This window comes from Mus musculus, chromosome 7, assembly GCF_000001635.26.
Source record: "Mus musculus strain C57BL/6J chromosome 7, GRCm38.p6 C57BL/6J".
Lineage (NCBI taxonomy): Eukaryota > Metazoa > Chordata > Mammalia > Rodentia > Muridae > Mus > Mus musculus.
Window position 1 is genome coordinate 103,404,817 of NC_000073.6, and position 16,189 is coordinate 103,421,005.

The window sequence follows — 16,189 nt, forward strand, 5'->3', positions numbered from 1 at the left end:
AAATAAAAACACAGATTTTGCCCTATAAAAAGGGCCTAGAAAGTTAATTACCTGATGATCTCCTGAGCCCAGGAGAAGGAGGAGCCAGCATTCCACTGGCTTTGCTGAGTACAGAAGTAAAGCTTGTTTAATTCAACCTAAATAAAAAAGAAAAAGAAAGAAAGAAATGGGTCCATGGTGGAATCATTCATTGTGTGGGGTTAACAACATGAGGGAAAGTCTTGAATGACAGGTTTGACATCATTTCTTTATTTGATGTGATTTTATAAATTAGTTACAAGGAAAACCCAACCTTAAGGCAGACAGAGAAATGGAGCTGAATATATGAAATAGGGAATATATTGTCCAATATGTGACCTAACAATTTCTAAGTATCACTTTCTGCACTCATGATTTTTATACATCACATTATTTTTTACTGATTTTCCATAGAAAATCTCAGTTTGCTATATCACACTTTTATTCTTAGAAACTAAGAGACTAAATCTTTTGGGTTCAGAATTAATCTTAAAGAATTTGACCTAAGGTTGTACTCATGTTAACTAACAGGCTGGTATCTAGCACCAGTTTCCAGGCCACTTGTCAACAAAACCTGCGTCTAACACCAGTCCCCAGGTTATCCCCAACAAAACCTGGGTCTAGCACCAGTCTCCAGGTTATTTCCCAACAAATCTGTACCCCTAGGATTCAAGCCAGTCCATGGCACTTCACTTCTTAACAACCACCAATCAGGAGGAAAGCAGAAGTTAAGATTACGGTTTGCCTCCCACCACCAGCCAATTATATTAAAGGCCATAATGCCCCTCCCAGCCTCAGTCAAATGTATACCAGGCTAGACACCCCTTTCTTGCCTCCATAAATGCTTGCCTAAAACTGGGCTCAGGGTTCCACCTTCCTGCTGTGGCCGGGTTGGCAGGGAGTCTAAGCTCCTGCTTGAACAGAGACCTATTCTGGTGCTATTGCTTCAGAATTGGCTCCTTGGTGGTCTTTTGGGGGTCACAGATGTTTCCTGGCACAACAACACAAACTACCATTGAAAAGGAAACAGAATGTGAAACTTGAGAGATTTTTTAAGTAAAAAATTTCATTTCAAATCCAACAAAAATTATATACCAGTGTTCATAATATCCTAGTGGAACTGATTAGATACAGGAAAGAGGGAAAGTAAGTAGATTGCCACCCACTGTATGTACCATTGGATGACTGTGTTTAAATCAGACCCATCATCAGAGGCCAAAACAGGAAGGCCACAGGATTAGCTTTCTTCTCACACTGTATGTATTGCTAGAAGGTGGCAATCTGCAGAACTAGCCACAGACACCAGAACTCTCACAATCATCTCCCACTTGCTTCACACTACATCCCGGTTGGTTTTACAAGTCTTCTGAACTTCTACGTGAGCAATGATCAATACCTTAGACTGATAGTATTAATAAGATATTGTCAGGAGTCATCATAAGACAAGCTAATAAGTAGCAGGTGATCTTCCTGAGATGACCCATTAGATGGAACTCTGTTAGGCAAGGCCCTGGAGAAAATCATTTTAGGAAAGAATTCTGCCATTAAGATGTTTTACCTGTTATTATTAAACATATGTAACAATCATTGGTATTAGCCCACTCTTTTGAGCACATCTTTGTAGAACTATGAAGTTGTACCTTTTTGGAATGATGCCATATAGACAGATAGATGACTTCTCAATTCTTTATGATGATCTTATAAGAATTCCTAAAATTATATCACTATTTATTAAGCTCTTTTATAATGGAACTGCTATTAGGTCCTTTTCTGATAGTCAAAACTTCAATGAAAACTCTGTCAGTCTCCCATGTGTCACCAGTTAATTGCTTCTAGAAGGTTATCAGACTTTCTACTACTCAGAACACATTCAAAAAGACAATAAAACCATTAAACAAAGGTCATAAAAAGGGAACTAAGGATTTATTATAGGAGGTAGGAGAGAAGATAAAATATTGACTGGTTTTATCTATACAAAACTTCAGTAATAACTTAATTATGGCTTTTTTTTCCGGTTTTTTGAGACAGGTTTTTCGAGACAGGGTTACTCTGAGTAGCCCCAGCTGTCCTGGAACTCACTCTGTAAACCAGGTTGGCCTCAAACTCAGAAATCTGCCTGCCTCTGCCTCCCAAGTGCTGGGATTAAAGGTGTGCACCACCAGGCCCGGCTTTTAAATATGGTTTTAACTCTCAGTGAACCTGTGGAGCTGTGACAGTGAAAGACTCACATGAGGACTCCCCCACGTTCTGACTCAGGAGAGGCGACACCCAAAGTCACCCACAAGAAATGGTCTTGCTGCAAACTGCAAGAGGATTTTTATTTAAGAGAGCTCTCGGGCCCATGGTCATACACCATGCAGGGGTAGAGGACCTTAGTGCCCGGAGTAGCTGGATAAGGGGGTATTTAAAGGAAGAAACCACAACTCAAGGAGGTGGGGAGGGCGTTGTTGGAAAATATCAAAAATACCAGTTAAGAGTCACAAGGAAGTGCAAAGTCACAAGTGTCACAAGGAATACCTGGTAATTGCTCAGGTTATCTCTCAAGACAGTTTCTAAGAGCCCCTAACAATAGCACATTTTTTTGAATTAACACTCTTTGAACCCAGGAAGTGGGTGGGTGGAGGAATGTCAATATCTGTTTTATGATTAGCATACCTTGGAGCATTGAGTCACAAAGGCCACATTCTCAAGTCTGGGCCTAAAGACCTAGAATTTTGCTTTTACGTTTTACTTTTTCAACAGCTGATCAATGTAACAGGATAATTATTCCTAATGGATATGCATGTAAACATTCTCTGTTGTAAACTTCGTATTCATTTTGTGATTGGAATATATAAATTTGTGAAGAACTTTTTACCATGTGATCATGTATTCTGAAAGATGTATAAGTGCTGAGGACAAAGAGTCAGAACTGAGCTAAGGAAAAATTTTTTTTGATAGCACACTTCTTAAACAAATAGAAAAAATTTCCCTTATCCTCCTTCTTCATTATATCCATTTTCCCCTTTTACTCAATAAGCTTTCAAAGGAAAGTTTTTACAATTTAGTGATAAAGGTTATAATATAATCACTTTTTAAAGTGTCCTGAAAGTTAGAGCAGAGCAGTTCTTGCTAAGATAGAACAAAGGCCACATTATTTAATTCCACCCCACCCCCACCCCCACCCAACCCGCACCCCACCCTCACCCCCACCCCATCTGCTGTTAGGCTAGAGGTGTCAATTACTAAGCCAGCAGCTTTTTACCCTCAAAAAGAGCAAGAAAATTTTTAGGGCTTTTTTAGAAGTTATCATCAGCATTTCAGAATAGTTAGAGATCTAGAATGTCTGGAGACCACTAGTCTTTAAAGCTACACCAGAGTCCTTCTCTGTATCCCATTTCAACCTGCTCCAGGTCAAGAGGCTCCCAGCATCTAAACTGCTGCCTTAGAACAGGGAAATTGAAGACGGTAAATCGACACAGATAGGACTCTCAACTGGGTCTTGCAAATCCCTTGGCTAGGGAGTGCATGGCTATTGAGGGTGAGAAATGGGAGTTGATATTGCCTACTGCCATCAGCTGTGGCTGATTGGGGTACCATCAGTGCACAGGCTATGCCAGGAGCCATTAGCTCTGACTTTGTTTACTGTTGTGGTTAATAATAGGTGCCATCAGCACCTGGTTGGTTTGGTTGGGAAACATCAATACTTTGGTTAAGCCAGGAGCCATCAGCTCTGACTTTAATTGCCTTCTCCAATCAGCAGAAGTAAATAGTAGGTGCCATCAGCACCTAGTTGCTTTTGTTGGGTACCATCAGTGCCCAGGTTAAGCCAGGAGCCATCAGCTCTGGCTTTAATTGCCTGCTGCCATCAGCAGAGGCTGATACTAGGTGCTATCAGTGCCTAGCTGTTCTGTTGTGAGCTATCAGCACCCATCTTAAGTCAGGATTCATCAGCTCTGGGATGTTTGCATTTTGTGGGTATCTTTCAAGATATGACAAAGTGAATCTACAGAGAAAGAAAGATTTTTAGGGATGTTATTAAGCATACTGTTAAAGAAAAAGTTATTAAGGTTAGCACTAGCGAGCTGACTGACTTTCTTCAGTTTGTACAAATGGTCAGTCCTTGGTTTCCAGGGAGAGAACTTTAGATGTAGATGCATGGGTGAAAGTAGGGTTAGATATTAAAAACGTGTTTACAGAGAATGGAGGATTTGGCATGCCCCTTACACCATTTGTTATTTGGAGTGTGCTTAGGAAGGCATTGGTGGATGGCAAAATGGCCATATGTGCTCAGGAGACATTAGATTCACCTCCTTGTGATGGAACTCCTTTACTACAGTCTATCTCAGGATTAAGAACACTGTCTATTTCTCAACAGAAATGTCTGAGAGAAGCAGCTCAGGAGAGGTTAGTAGTGAATCAGAAGAGGAAAATTCAAACTCAGAGGAAGAATCTGGTTTCTGTATTATATTAGCAAGCTTTTTGATTTTTGTATCTATTAGGCAAGCAACTCCAGAATACAGAAACCAGAAAAACATTTTGAGAAATCTCTTGTTCAGCTTACAGAGGCAAAAAAAAAAAAAAAAAAAAAAAAAAAAAAAAGTCTTAGCTCTGAAGCAAAAGCTATTATTTTAAAGCAAGTGGCCTTTGGGAATGCTATACCCACTTGTCAGTCTCTTCTAAAGACAATTAAAAATCTGAAAATATTTCTGACTTTTTTAAAAGCATGTAACAAGATTACTCACTATATTTTCGAGGTGTGGACATTACAGCAGCTTTACAGGGTCAGACTACAACTCAATTTCTAAATGACCAAGGAAAATGACCAAGCTTGATCAGATAGACATGACCCAAGAATGTTATTCTTGTGACAAGCCTGGATATATCCATAGACAATGTCCTAATAGAGCAGAAGGTGCTATAAATTTTTTTAAAATTTTATTTAATTTTATTTTCTTGGATATTTTCATTATTTACATTTCTTGTTTCTTTTCTTTTCTTTTCTTTTTTTTTTTTTTTTTCTTTTTGAGACAGGGTTTCTCTGTGTAGCCCTGACTGTCCTGGAACTCAGGCTGTCCTGGAAATCTGCCTGCCTCTGCCTCCCAAATGCTGGGATTAAAGTGTGTGTCACCACCCCCAGCCATTATTTACATTTCAAATGTTTTCTCATTTCCAGGTCTCCCCTTCAGAAACACCCTATGCATCCCCTTCCCCTTGCCTCTATGAGGGTGTTCCTCCACACACACACTACCATCTTCCCTCCCTGGCATTCCCCTACATTGGGGCATTGAACACCCTCAGGCCCAAGGCCATTTCCTCCCAGTGATGTCCAACAAGGCCATCTTCTGCCGCATATGTGGCCAGTGCCATGTGTATTCTTTGGTTGGTGGTCCAGTCTCTGGGAGCCCCAGGGGATGGGGGAGTTGGCTGTTGACACTGTTGTTCTCTTCATGGGGCTGCAGACCCCCTGAGCTCCTTCAGCCCCTTCTCTATCTCCACCATCAGAGAGCACCTCCCTCCCTCCCAGCTCAATCCAATGGTTGGCTGCAAGCTTCCTCCTCTGTATTTGTCAGTTTCTGGTAGAGCCTCTCAGGGGACAGCCATGTCAGGCTTTTAATGATCAAACCCTGCTCAGAACAGAAATCCAAACTTTTTTTTCCGTGTCCTCATTGTCAGAGGGTTTCATTGGGAAAACGAATATAGATCTCGATTGCATAAAAATGGCACTCCCCTATCTGGTGCTACTGTAATCTCTAATAATACAGGAATCTTATCAAACCAGGAAAATTGGGCAAGGGACCTACCTCAGGCCCCTCACACAATGGAGGTAATTCAACAGCCTCAGGTGGCCAACCCATTTGTCAAAAAAGGACTATCCAACAGCTGCAGCAGACAATCCCAGGCAGCACAAAAATATTTACTCCTGACTCCTCCTGAAACAGGTTACCTTAACTAGCTTAAAAGAATTATCTTAACTCTCTTGAAAGGATTTTCTTTACACACGAAACCTTTGCATAACAAACAGAGCTAGTGACAATAACTATTGTCTTTTAAATAATGAGGGCAAGCCCCTTCTTAAAAACTGTGTCATTGTTTTATAGCTATTTCAAAATTTTAGCCCTAACTTTCAGAATTACAAGTCTTGCTTCAATTTAGAAACCGCCTTCTCTCTACTGGACATGTTCAAGTTCAGTATATGATTTCTGTGCCTATGCATGAAGGTCAGAACAATTTTAATTCATTGACAAAAATTGTTGTTTTTTCTAGGAAGGTAACTTAGCAAAATCATCATCAAATCACCTGTGCACTCAGAGGAACTGCTCCTGCATCCCTGCAAAGCTGTCAGCTCAGCTTGGGAATTAACCCTTGATGAGCCTGTGCCCTTGTGATTTAAAACAGACAAATGTTACATATGGACTGTCTTTTGGAAAGTTAGCCTTTACTCCTGTATGTATTAATTCTCATCGCTGTTTATGCCTTTGCCTAACCTGGGAAAACTTCCAAAGATATGATAGAGCATTTGTTTCATTATTTTATAATACCAAGGACTTAAAATCAGACAATGTCCTTGTTTAAACATAAGAGCCTTTCAAATTGGTGTTTGACTCTTAGTTTCTCATATTCCATTGAAATCCCCTATAGATCTTAGGAACATGCTATTATAAAATGAGCTCATCAGACCTTAGAAGATATAAACATCTAAATTACAAAATAAAATAATAATTATTCACCTACTTATAATACTTAGTACAACAATAAATAAGTCCATTTTTATACATTTGTAGCCTAAAATATAATAAAGACCTAACTAGATAATAAAAAGACTTGATGTTTTTCCAGGAGGAGCTCTGTTTAAGTATTTACAGGATCCTATAGATTCTAGATTGTGCCAGGTCTTCTCAATGGACAGAGACTTCCACACCTATCACTTCCTTTGATCCCACTTCAGCCATCATCATCTGCAGACTCTCCACCCAGGCCAGAGACTCCAGCAAAAGAAGATACTCAAGACAGGGTTCCTGATTGCATCTCTTTGAACTTTTAATTCTATATCCAGGGGATAGGGATGTAAAATTGTTAAATATCAATCTATATGTATCATCTCCTACCAGAATCTCACTTTACTAATTGTACAACTTCACCATGAGTCATAATGCTTTTTCTCCTTGTATACTAGCTACCTTATGTTGTGTTACCAGTTACTTTCTCACAGCCTTGATGTAATGCTTCTGCCTTGTTTGCCTCGGTACATACAGACTGTTAATTCCCCTTCACGACCTAGGAGAGTTAGTGTCAAACTCATCTTAGGTATTACAATCTTGGTTGCTATCTTAGGGTTGGTTACAGCTTCTGCCGACTCCTTAGTCCAACAGGTACACACTGCTAATCATGTAAATTCCTTGACGAAAAATATTTCTCTAGCACTGATTACTCTGGATAGGACTGATAGAGGTTTGACAGTTGGCATGACTGCTTTAGAGGAAGGCATCCTTTACATAGGTACTCAGGCTCAAAATATTAAAACATGTTTAACTACTGAGAGGCCAAATCTTTTAAGTTCTGACTCCATTTCAGAGAACCTGACCTAACTTTGAACTCAGATAAACTAACAAGCTGGTACCTTGCATTAGTATTCAAGTCCCCAAAGTCCCCCTTATCCAACAAAGCCCAAGGCTAGCTCCAGATTCTAGGCTAACCCTCAACAAGACCAGGGGTCTAGGTTATTCCCCCAACAAACTTACAACCCCCAGGTTACAAGATCACCCCCTGATTAAGGACCACCAACGAAGAGGGAAGCAGAAATTAAGTTTATGATATGACTCCCAGCACCAGCCAATTATGTTAAAGGTCACAGTAGCTTTTCAATTAGATGCTTGCATACTCACACTCCACTTGCTGCTTACTATAAATAAGGCCTTGCCTGGACAGATATTTGGAGCTCTCTCACCATCAAAACTCACCTTGTATGACACGGTGCCTTGGAGGGGCCTGAACTAGCTTGAATAAAATAAAGACCCTGCTGAGAATTGCATCTGATCTGCTCCTGTCTGTTTCTTTGAGGGATCACTAACACTTCTCTGGCACTTTACGACCTCATGTCACAGCAATTATAATTTGATTGGTATCACCCCTCTGCCCTAAAATGGGTCAGAAATATCCTGGAAACAACACAAGTACATCTGTATGATGTGTGGGACAATTCATAACTCACTATCGATATGGAGATTTTACATTCCCAGATCAGTGCTTCAGTCACTCCAGACTGAAGACTTCTTCAGGAGAATTGGCTCACTATGATTCAAGTTCAATAATAAACTTTGTTAAACATACTTCTTTATGGAATTTTCTTATAATTTGGGAATTATTATAGGATTCCTTGCTCTGCTTCTGTTTCTTCTTCCAGTCATTTTCAAGCATTTGAAGTAGATTATGAGGTATGCTCAAAGGGAGATTTATGTACTTCACTTACATTATTCAAAAGAAGGCCCCAGCAAATATAATTTCAAAATAATAGAATGATGATTATGACTTAGCACAGAGAAGAATCCTATTAAATTAAGTATTCCTTGAAAATTAAAACCCAGATAATTAGGGGTTCATTAAAGTAGAAAGTATATATCTTACCATGAAAAATACTCAGAAAACTTAGACAAAGCCTGATTGAGACTAAGAATGGAAGGGCACTTTGGGAGCATGACAGAAGTAAATGATTTAGCAGGAATGGGCAAGTCCTAAGATTGCATCATTGACACACAAAACCATATAAAGTTAGAAAAAACTTTGAACTCACTGGATAAAATTCAAAGAGGCAACTAGATCAAGAAACTAGTAAGGATATAACAGGAAATAATGACTAAGACTGTGGCATGAAGGTTATTCACTGAGAGTAGAAATGGAGAAAAAAGGATCAGGTTTCACTGCTTAATAAGGAGATACAACAGTGACTAAGAAAGATTTTGCTAAAGATGTGTGGTTATTTGTTTGAGTGTCTCTGTGTGTGTGTGTGTGTGAGTGTGAGTGTGTGTGTCTGTGTCTGTGTCTGTGTTTGTTTCTTTTCTTTTCTTTTCTTTTCTTTTCTTTTCTTTTCTTTTCTCTTCTTTTCTTTGACGTAGTGAAAGCCAATGGTCATGAGTTGAAGCCATCATAGGGTGATTGATACCAAGCTCAAGGTCAGAATTGAAAATGAGCCATATTGTCTCAAAAACATACAGGAAGGGAGGATTTGCCTGGTTTGGTCCACCTAGAGTGAATCTTATTACTCAAGTAAGACTGAATGAGCATAATGGAACTAACTGGGTGATTGAATCACCTACTCAGAAGTTACACCATTAGAGGCAATGGCATTATAAAAATATTCTGTTTGTTTGTTTGTTTTGTTTTCAGAGACAGGGTTTTTCTGTGTAGCCCTGGCTGTCTTGGACCTCACTCTGTAGAATGACCGGGGTAGCTTCCAACTGAGAAATCTACCTGCATCTGCCTTCCAAGTGCTGGGATCACAGGGTTGCATAACATCTGCCGGCAAAAATTTTCTTATAAGTAATTAGAGAGTTAGTTGTGGGTAAAACACTTAAATAAAAATGCTTTGTATACTTGAGTACTGATAATACACTAAAGAAGCAGAGTGTAGATTCAAGGTCATTTTTTTTTTCCTGAGAGAATCAACAGTCTATTTAGTGGACTAGATGACTTGATAGACCATATGACCTTGACTGGAAATGTATCTGCTACAGAGAAATGATCTCCTTACAAATCCAATGTCAATGAAGACAGAAAACAAAACAGAGAAAGAGGAGAGAGAGAGGAAAGGAAGGAAGGAAGGAAGGAAGGAAGAGAGAGAGAGAGAGAGAGAGAGAGAGAGAGAGAGAGAGAGAGAAAGAAAGAAGGAAGGAAAACCAGACATAGGCTGTTTATACTGGTTCTGAGTGGTTAGCAAGGTAAGAGAAACTCTTGTATGGCATGTGTAGTCATCTATTTGAAATGATTTTGTAACTTTATTCCAAGTAAAACCTAAGCTTAAGACACCTAGGAAATTGGAGCTAAATTCAGGGAAATGCACTCCAAAGAGATGACATTTCTGAGCTGCTTTGCAGAAACCACACCCAAATTAGGAGAGGCTTGTCTGGGATTGGCTGTCCTTGGAAGACTGTAGGCGTGGTCACAAGACTGGAGTATAAAAGACTGAGCATTTGTCCTCACTTGCAGAGATTCTCTGGAGGGAAAGACTTCCTTCTGCTCCCTTAGAAGACTCCAGCAAGTTATTTGAAGAGGTCTTTGGAGACATGGTGGTTTCTCTTTCCTTCCCAGAAGGTAAGTCTCACTGTAAGGTCTTTATGTCTTGTGTGTCCCCCAGCAGCCTTGTCATCTCCGAAGTTGCACCATTAGAGGCAATAGCATTATAAAAATATTCTGTTTGTTTGTTTGTTTGTTTTGTTTTCTGAGACAGGGTTTTTCGGTGTAGCCCTGGTTTTCTTGGACCTTACTCTATAGACCAGGGTAGCTTCCAACAGAGAAATCTGCCTGCATCTGCCTCCCAAGTACTGGAATCACAGGGTTGCATAACCACTACCAGCAAAAATTTTCTTATAAGTAATTAGAAAGTTAGTTGTGGGTAAAATCAAAATTCTTTGGACACTTGAGTACTGATAACACACTAAAGAAGCAGAGTGTAGATTCAAGGTCATTTTTTTTTTTCTGAGAGAATCAACAGTCTATTTAGTGGACTAGATGAGTTGATAGACTGTAGTGGCTATTCCTGGTTGTCAACTTGACAATATTTGGAATGAACTACAATCCGGAATTGGAAGGCTCACCAGTGACCCTTATCTGGAGGCTTGGAGATCCTTATCTGGATCTTGGTTTGAAGATCTTGAGCCACAGTGGCTATGGATTCCAGAAGATTGAATCTCCGAGTTTAAGGAACACACCTTTAATCTGGGCTACACCTTTCATCTGGGATTAAAGGTGTGGCGGAACACACCTTTAATCTGGGCTACACCTTCTGCTGGAGACAATATAAGGACATTGGAAGAAGGGAGTCTAGCTCTTGCTCCTTCGCCTGCTTGCTGCGTGAGACTGAGTAACTGCTAGATCCTTGGACTTCCATTCACAGCTGCGACTGAACAATTGTTGGGAATTGGGCTGCCGACTGTAAGTCATCAATAAATTCCTTTACTTTCTAGAGACTATCCATAAGTTCTGTGACTCTAGAGAACCCTGACTAATACATAGACCATATGACCTTGACTGGAAAAGTATCTGCTACAGAGAAATAATCTTACAAATCCAATGTCAATAAAGACGGAAAACAAAACAGAGAAAGGAGAGAGAGAAAGAGACAGAGAGAGTAAAGGAAGGAAGGAAAGAAGGAAGGAAGGAAGGAAGAAAGAAAGAAGAAAGAAAGAAAGAAAGAAAGAAAGAGAGACAGAGAGAAAGAGAGAGAGAGAGAAAGAAAGAAAGAAAGAAAGAAAGAAAGAAAGAGAAAGAAAGAGAAAGAAAGAAAGAAAAAAGGAAGGAAAACCAGACCTAGGCTGTTTATACTGGTTCTGTGTGGTTAGCAAGGTAACAGAAACTCTTGTATGGCATGTGTAGTCATCTATTTGACATGATTTTGTAACTTTATTCCAAGTAAAACCCAAGCTTAAGACACCTAGGAAATTGGAGCTAAATTCAGGGAAATGCACTCCAATAATGTGACATTTCTGAGCTGCTTTGCAGAAACCACACCCAAATTGGGAGAAGCTTGTCTGGGATTGGCTGTCCTTGGAAGACTGTAGGCGTGGTCACAAGACTGGAGTATAAAAGACTGAGCATTTGTCCTCACTTGCAGAGATTCTCTGGAGGGAAAGACTTCCTTCTGCTCCCTTAGAAGACTCCAGCAAGTTATTTGAAGAGGTCTTTGGAGACATGGTGGTTTCTCTTTCCTTCCCAGAAGGTAAGTCTCACTGTAAGGTCTTTATGTCTTGTGTGTCCCCCAGCAGCCTTGTCATCTCCGGCTGCCCTAGACCTGCATAAGGACAGATTGAGTGTGCTGGGATAGACTTTTGTTGACAAAGGGGCTGCTCTGCCCTTCTAAGAGGTTGAGTCTCATCATAAGGCCTTTTGCAGCTTGCATGTGTAGTGCCAGGAAAGAGTAGTCATCCCCCAAAACCAGACAGGAACTGACGAGATGCAATCACTGTGTGGACTTTTTACCAGCTAGCTAGGGCACTACCATGAGCCACTGTCTAGCAGGGAGGCTTTGGGGATGGTGTGCCCCGAATATCTCTCAGGGTAAGAGTTTACAGTAAGCAGCAAGCAGAGGGGTGTGGGTGAGTGTGCAAGTATCTAATTGGCTAGTTTTTGTGGCCTGTAACATATTGGTGGGTGTTGGGAGTCATAAGCTAAATGTTTGCTTTCCTCTGCATTGGTGGTCATTAGGGAGGGGGCAGATTATGAACCTAGGTTGCAGATCTGTTGGAGTAATAACAAGACACTGGTCTTGTTGGGGGTATAACCTAGAGACTCGATTTATGTTCATGTTTGGTTTGGGATGGGTTTTATGTGAGTGTTTTCTTTTTTGGGGAGGGGGTCGGTTAACTTGGAAAGTAATGCTAGGTACTGTCCTGTTCATTTCCCTGAGGTGAAAGTTAGGTCAGGTTTTCTAGAATGGAGTCTGAAGGTAAAAGATTTGGCCACTGGCATGCCCTAAAGTCTTTTTGTGTTCTTGTCCCCTAGCAGATCCAGCCCTATCATCTCCTGGTGCCCAACAGCTGCATCAGGATGAAGCTCAGGTAGTGGTGGAGCTAACTGCCAATGACAAGCCCAGTCTGAGTTGGGAATGTCCCCAAGGACCAGGATGCGGGCTTCAGAACACAGGCAACAGCTGCTACCTGAATGCAGCCCTGCAGTGCTTGACACACACACCACCTCTAGCTGACTACATGCTGTCCCAGGAGTACAGTCAAACCTGTTGTTCCCCAGAAGGCTGTAAGATGTGTGCTATGGAAGCCCATGTAACCCAGAGTCTCCTGCACTCTCACTCGGGGGATGTCATGAAGCCCTCCCAGATTTTGACCTCTGCCTTCCACAAGCACCAGCAGGAAGATGCCCATGAGTTTCTCATGTTCACCTTGGAAACAATGCATGAATCCTGCCTTCAAGTGCACAGACAATCAGAACCCACCTCTGAGGACAGCTCACCCATTCATGACATATTTGGAGGCTTGTGGAGGTCTCAGATCAAGTGTCTCCATTGCCAGGGTACCTCAGATACATATGATCGCTTCCTGGATGTCCCCCTGGATATCAGCTCAGCTCAGAGTGTAAATCAAGCCTTGTGGGATACAGAGAAGTCAGAAGAGCTACGTGGAGAGAATGCCTACTACTGTGGTAGGTGTAGACAGAAGATGCCAGCTTCCAAGACCCTGCATATTCATAGTGCCCCAAAGGTACTCCTGCTAGTGTTAAAGCGCTTCTCGGCCTTCATGGGTAACAAGTTGGACAGAAAAGTAAGCTACCCAGAGTTCCTTGACCTGAAGCCATACCTGTCCCAGCCTACTGGAGGACCTTTGCCTTATGCCCTCTATGCTGTCCTGGTCCATGAAGGTGCGACTTGTCACAGTGGACATTACTTCTCTTATGTCAAAGCCAGACATGGGGCATGGTACAAGATGGATGATACTAAGGTCACCAGCTGCGATGTGACTTCTGTCCTGAATGAGAATGCCTATGTGCTCTTCTATGTGCAGCAGACTGACCTCAAACAGGTCAGTATTGACATGCCAGAGGGCAGAGTACATGAGGTTCTCGACCCTGAATACCAGCTGAAGAAATCCCGGAGAAAAAAGCATAAGAAGAAAAGCCCTTGCACAGAAGATGCGGGAGAGCCCTGCAAAAACAGGGAGAAGAGAGCAACCAAAGAAACCTCCTTAGGGGAGGGGAAAGTGCTTCAGGAAAAGAACCACAAGAAAGCTGGGCAGAAACATGAGAATACCAAACTTGTGCCTCAGGAACAGAACCACCAGAAACTTGGGCAGAAACACAGGATCAATGAAATCTTGCCTCAGGAACAGAACCACCAGAAAGCTGGGCAGAGCCTCAGGAACACGGAAGGTGAACTTGATCTGCCTGCTGATGCAATTGTGATTCACCTGCTCAGATCCACAGAAAACTGGGGCAGGGATGCTCCAGACAAGGAGAATCAACCCTGGCACAATGCTGACAGGCTCCTCACCTCTCAGGACCCTGTGAACACTGGGCAGCTCTGTAGACAGGAAGGAAGACGAAGATCAAAGAAGGGGAAGAACAAGAACAAGCAAGGGCAGAGGCTTCTGCTTGTTTGCTAGTGTTCACTCACCCACTCACACAGGCTCCTGTGGACACCCTGCCAACCCAAGGTGCCTGGAACAAGAGGTTTGGACCTCTGTCCCAGGCAGGGACAATGCCTCACCCTTCATGTGGGGTCCACCTATCCTCTGGGCCCTTGCCTGTTTTTACTGACTGACTCTCTGAGAATGGTCATTTGAATGTGGAAAAAAAATGCCCAGGGTGTTGCTACAGGTTAAAGACAGGAAAGCTGGACAGTCAGGGGAGGTCTGCATAGCCTCTCCTGCAACTCATGGGATCTGAGTAGCGTAGAGACTAAATCACCACACTGGAGCTTTCTTTACTTTGCTTTCCTTTTTTTTTTAATTTATTTTTTGTTATTAGATATTTTCTTTATTTACATTTCAAATGCTATCCCAAAAGTTCCCTATACCTTCCCCCCCCTGCTAACCTACCCACCCACTCCCACTTCTTGGCCCTGGAGTTCCCATGTACTGGGGCATATAAAGTTTGCAATACCAAGGGGCCTCTCTTCCCAAAGACGGCCAACTAGGCCATCTTCTGCTACATATGCACCTAGAGACCCTAAGAGAACACACTGGAGCTCTTGAGGTTTGGAGTTTTCGCTCAGGCAACAAGTGGCTTTTCAACTGCCCTTTCTAACCTCTTACCCAGAAAATGTGTAGTTCACCCTGTAGAGATAGATGTTCTTATTCTTTGTGTGTGATCAACAATTCTTTGACCAAATAAATTCTGTTACTTCACAATCTTGTCTGCTTCTTTATTGTTCTGTTTTCTTTTCCTTTGTTATGTTATGTTATGTTTTGTTCTTATCATGAATGTAAATCAGTATGTATACTCTTGGAAGAGTGTACTGAACCTGGTTGTAACATGGTCTCATAGGTGTAGACAGGAATTTAAAACTCACAGTTTTTTTTTAAAATGAGGATTCTTTTCTCCCAGAGAGTTACCACCTATCCTGTCTGTGGTGGGAAGTCATGGGCACCACTGAACTCCTGACTTCTAGACTCAGGCTGTGAGATTGAAAGAGAAAGGTTGAGGATCAGCACCTGTGTGGCATCAGGTGTTCATCAAAGACTGATGGAAAAGGTGGAGGTGGGACTTGCAGAGTCTGTGACTGACAAACTGCCTGAGCTCCATCCATGTCTCTGCCAAAGACTGCATCAGCCTCAGTGTGCCTTCTGGTCACAAAGGCCTCAAGTTCTTCTTAAGCCTGTTATGAAGCTGGAAGAAGACAAATTCTGCTATTGGAATGAAAAGGTTGCCTCTTTGAAGGAGAGGAAGTACCACTCTGAAAGATATACAGAGTTGGTAATTGGTGCAATGAAAAATGCTTACTAAACACAACTAGATTACTGGTTACCATACTGGTTAGTATGGTGTTCTCAACCTGTAGGTCTCAGCCTCTCTGGGGATGAATTGCTTTTTCACAAGGGTTGCATATCAGATATTCACCTGGAAATTCAACAACAGTGGCAAAGTCACAGTAACAAAGGAGCATGGGAATCAACATAATACTTGGGTGGGGTCACACTATGAAGAAGTGTATTGAAACTTCAGACGGCATCAGAGGAAGATTGAGAACCACTGTTCCAGGACCACATAGGAGAGACTCTGAAGTGGAGAAATCCATTTCAAACCCAACATCCATTACATAGCAGTGTTCAGAAGATCCATATGGAACTGATTAGATATGATATGGGAACTGATTAGATATGATATGGGAAGAGGGCAAGTAGGTAGAATACCACCCAATGTGCGGTGTGTTTAAACCAGACCCATCATGGGAGGCCCCAATATGAAGGTCACAGGCTTGGCTTTCTTTTCACAATCTGTATATTGCTAGAAGATGGCAATCTGCAGAACT

General features: G+C 41.7%; 1 protein-coding gene across 1 annotated transcript; it reads left to right on the forward strand.

The window, feature by feature from the left end:
* Positions 1–11,879: 11,879 nt before the first annotated feature.
* Positions 11,880–14,358, forward strand: Usp17lc (ubiquitin specific peptidase 17-like C). The gene is made up of 2 exons (NM_010089.3): positions 11,880–11,929; positions 12,712–14,358. The coding sequence occupies exons 1-2, from the start codon at positions 11,902–11,904 to the stop codon at positions 14,319–14,321; spliced, it is 1,638 nt and encodes a 545-aa protein (NP_034219.3). The 5' UTR covers positions 11,880–11,901; the 3' UTR covers positions 14,322–14,358.
* The last annotated feature ends 1,831 nt before the right edge of the window (positions 14,359–16,189 follow it).

Bases quoted from the DNA above. Each gene is read 5' to 3' on its own strand.
- Usp17lc (NM_010089.3), top strand. From the start codon at position 11,902: ATGGTGGTTTCTCTTTCCTTCCCAGAAG. The intron at 11,930-12,711 runs GTAAGTCTCACT...CTTGTCCCCTAG, and splicing joins TTCTCTTTCCTTCCCAGAAG to CAGATCCAGCCCTATCATCT.